The following is a 2,539-nucleotide window of genomic DNA, read 5'->3' on the forward strand; positions in this document are numbered from 1 at the left end:
GGTAAACATGTAAAACATGTAAACAAGTAAACAGGTAAACATGTAAAACATGTAAACAAGTAAACAGGTAAACAAGTAAACAGGTAAACATGCTGTTTTCTTGCAGACTGCCTCATTAAGTCTCTGATAAATCCCAGAACCGTGGCGAGGATGGAAACCACGTTTGGTTCGTGGATGAAGGACACGGCGGAGCTGAACGACGAGCGGATCTGGGTGGCAGATCATTTTTCAGGTCAGAGTTTCTGCTCAGAGCGAATCAGTAGATCAGGAGGACGAGAGGTTTTAAAAGATCTTCTGGATGTTTCCAGGCCGGGTGCTGAAGGAGTACAGAAACATTGCAGCTTTTCAAAATAAAAGCAGCCACTTCAGGGATGTAGGAAAGTTCTACCAGGGCTGTGGACACCTGGTCCACAACGAGTCCTTCTATTACCACATCGCTGGGACCTCCAGCATCGGCAGGTAAGACCTTTAACCCAGGGGGTCCAGTCCTGGTCCTGGAGGACCACTACCCTGAAGGTTTTAGAGGTGTCTCTGCTCCAACACCAGACTGACTGAAGGAGTGATTAACAGACTTCTGTAGAACCTGAAGAAGTTCTAAACCTGCAGTCCCACACCATGATGCTGCCTCCACCGTACCTGACAGCTTCAGGGTTCTGAGGTCTGAAAGTCTCACCTGGACTCCTCCAAACGTCCTTCGTGCCTCAGACTTTTTGTAGTCTGTCCATTAAATGTCTCTACAGAAGACATTTGTCTCGTCCAGGTGGACAGCTGCAGCTTTCAGTCCAGCTGGAAGGTTCTGTAGCTTCTTTGGTCCTCTCTGTCCAAAAACTGTCTCCACTGGAGGACAGAGACACTGGAGGACAGAGACACTGGAGGACAGAGACACTGGAGGACAGAGACACTGGTGGACAGAGACACTGGAGGACAGAGACACTGGAGGACAGGGACACTGGAGGACAGAAACACTGGAGGACAGAGACACTGGAGGACAGAGACACTGTTGGACAGAGACACTGTTGGACAGAGGCACTGGAGGACAGAGTCATTGTCCTTCAGGTTAATTTGTGTGTTTGTCCACAGGTTTGACTTGCAGACCAGCCGTCTCCACACGCTCCACATGGACGAGGCCCTGCACAACAACCTGGCCTACCTGCTGCCCAACTCCAAGACCTACTTCAAGCTGGCAGTGGACGAGAACGGCCTGTGGTCCATCTTTGCGTCCAGCGTGGACGACAGCATCGTGGTGGCCCGGCTGGACCAGAAGACCTTCTCGGTGACGTCGTACACCAACACGTCGTACCCCCGCACCAAGGCCGGCAACGCCTTCATCGCCTGCGGCGTCCTGTACGTCACCGACATCAAGGACGCCAGGGTCACCTTCGCCTTCGACCTGCTGAAGGGGAAGCCGATCAACATGACCTTTGACCTCAGGTCACCCGGCGGGGTCCTGGCCATGCTGTCCTACAGCCCGAAGGACAGGCACCTGTAYGTGTGGGACCAGAGCTGGGTCCGGCTCCACGTGGTCCACTTCATCTCTGACGAGTGAAGTCGTACTGCGACTGTTCCTGACCAACGCTGTGAACTAGCAGCAGGAGCACAGCCTGGATCCCGTCTGCATGAAACTCTTYATCAGGATGTAAACGTTTTCCTTTGATCTGATTCTGTGAAGCATGAGCCTCCATCCATCACATCCCCACAAAAATATTTAAAAAATCAACCTGACGAAGCTGACCTTTGACCCCTTCACTTCTCCCACCTTCAAACTGCAGAGCCCTGGAAACATCTATTATCTATATCACACACACATCTGGTTTGTATATCCCTGTGGGGACCTCCCATCGACTTCCATTCATTTATATCCTAACCCTGACCACATACTCTAAAATCAACCTCACAGGTACCTCAGTGGTTCCCAACCTTTTCAGACTGGTGTACCCCCTGAGCCATTTTGTCATATCACTAGTACCCCCTCAGTGAAACGTAATGAAGATTCTCCAAAACTATAATGTACAACAACTGATTATTAAATGAAAATTGTTTATTTAATCCTCTTAACTTGAACATTTAACTCTCATTTTATTCTTTTCAACTCAAATTAAATATTAAGAATAATACACTGCCTTGAAAGTGAATAAGTAATTAAAGAAATAAACCAGGTAATGGCAGGTACAGGAAGCGGCAGCATCCAAAATACATTGTATTGTCCAAAGTACCTCAGAAACTAAACCAAACGAAGCAAATTCTGAGATTTTATACTGGATTCCATTTTATTTTGGCAATTCAGTTTGCATTTTCCGCATTGCGAAAATTAATTTTTATTAATTAAACACCTGATTTGTCCACGTACCACCTGTAATATGTTCGCGTACCACAGGGGTACACATACCCCTGGTTGGGAATCACTGACCTAACTGACCCTAAAACTAACCTAAACCTTTGTCCCAAACCCACACCCATAATTTGCGAGGCTGCTTTTTTTGGGAAAATTGACCACACGTTGTAGGAAAAACCCGTCCACACACACACACACACACACACA

At 47.9% G+C, this 2,539-nt stretch overlaps 1 protein-coding gene across 1 annotated transcript in view; it reads left to right on the forward strand.

The window, feature by feature from the left end:
* Positions 1 to 1,868, forward strand: part of gldn (gliomedin) — a 3,905-nt gene extending 2,037 nt beyond the window's left edge. Inside the window, exons 3-5 of the mRNA XM_014026649.1 lie at positions 107 to 232; positions 309 to 459; positions 1,081 to 1,868. Of these exons, the coding sequence (XP_013882103.1) occupies positions 107 to 232; positions 309 to 459; positions 1,081 to 1,546 (743 nt within the window). The 3' untranslated portion in view covers positions 1,547 to 1,868. The remainder of the gene's footprint in view (positions 1 to 106; positions 233 to 308; positions 460 to 1,080) is intronic.
* Positions 1,869 to 2,539: the final 671 nt, after the last annotated feature.

Source organism: Austrofundulus limnaeus, unplaced genomic scaffold (assembly GCF_001266775.1).
Source record: "Austrofundulus limnaeus strain Quisiro unplaced genomic scaffold, Austrofundulus_limnaeus-1.0 Scaffold578, whole genome shotgun sequence".
NCBI lineage: Eukaryota > Metazoa > Chordata > Actinopteri > Cyprinodontiformes > Rivulidae > Austrofundulus > Austrofundulus limnaeus.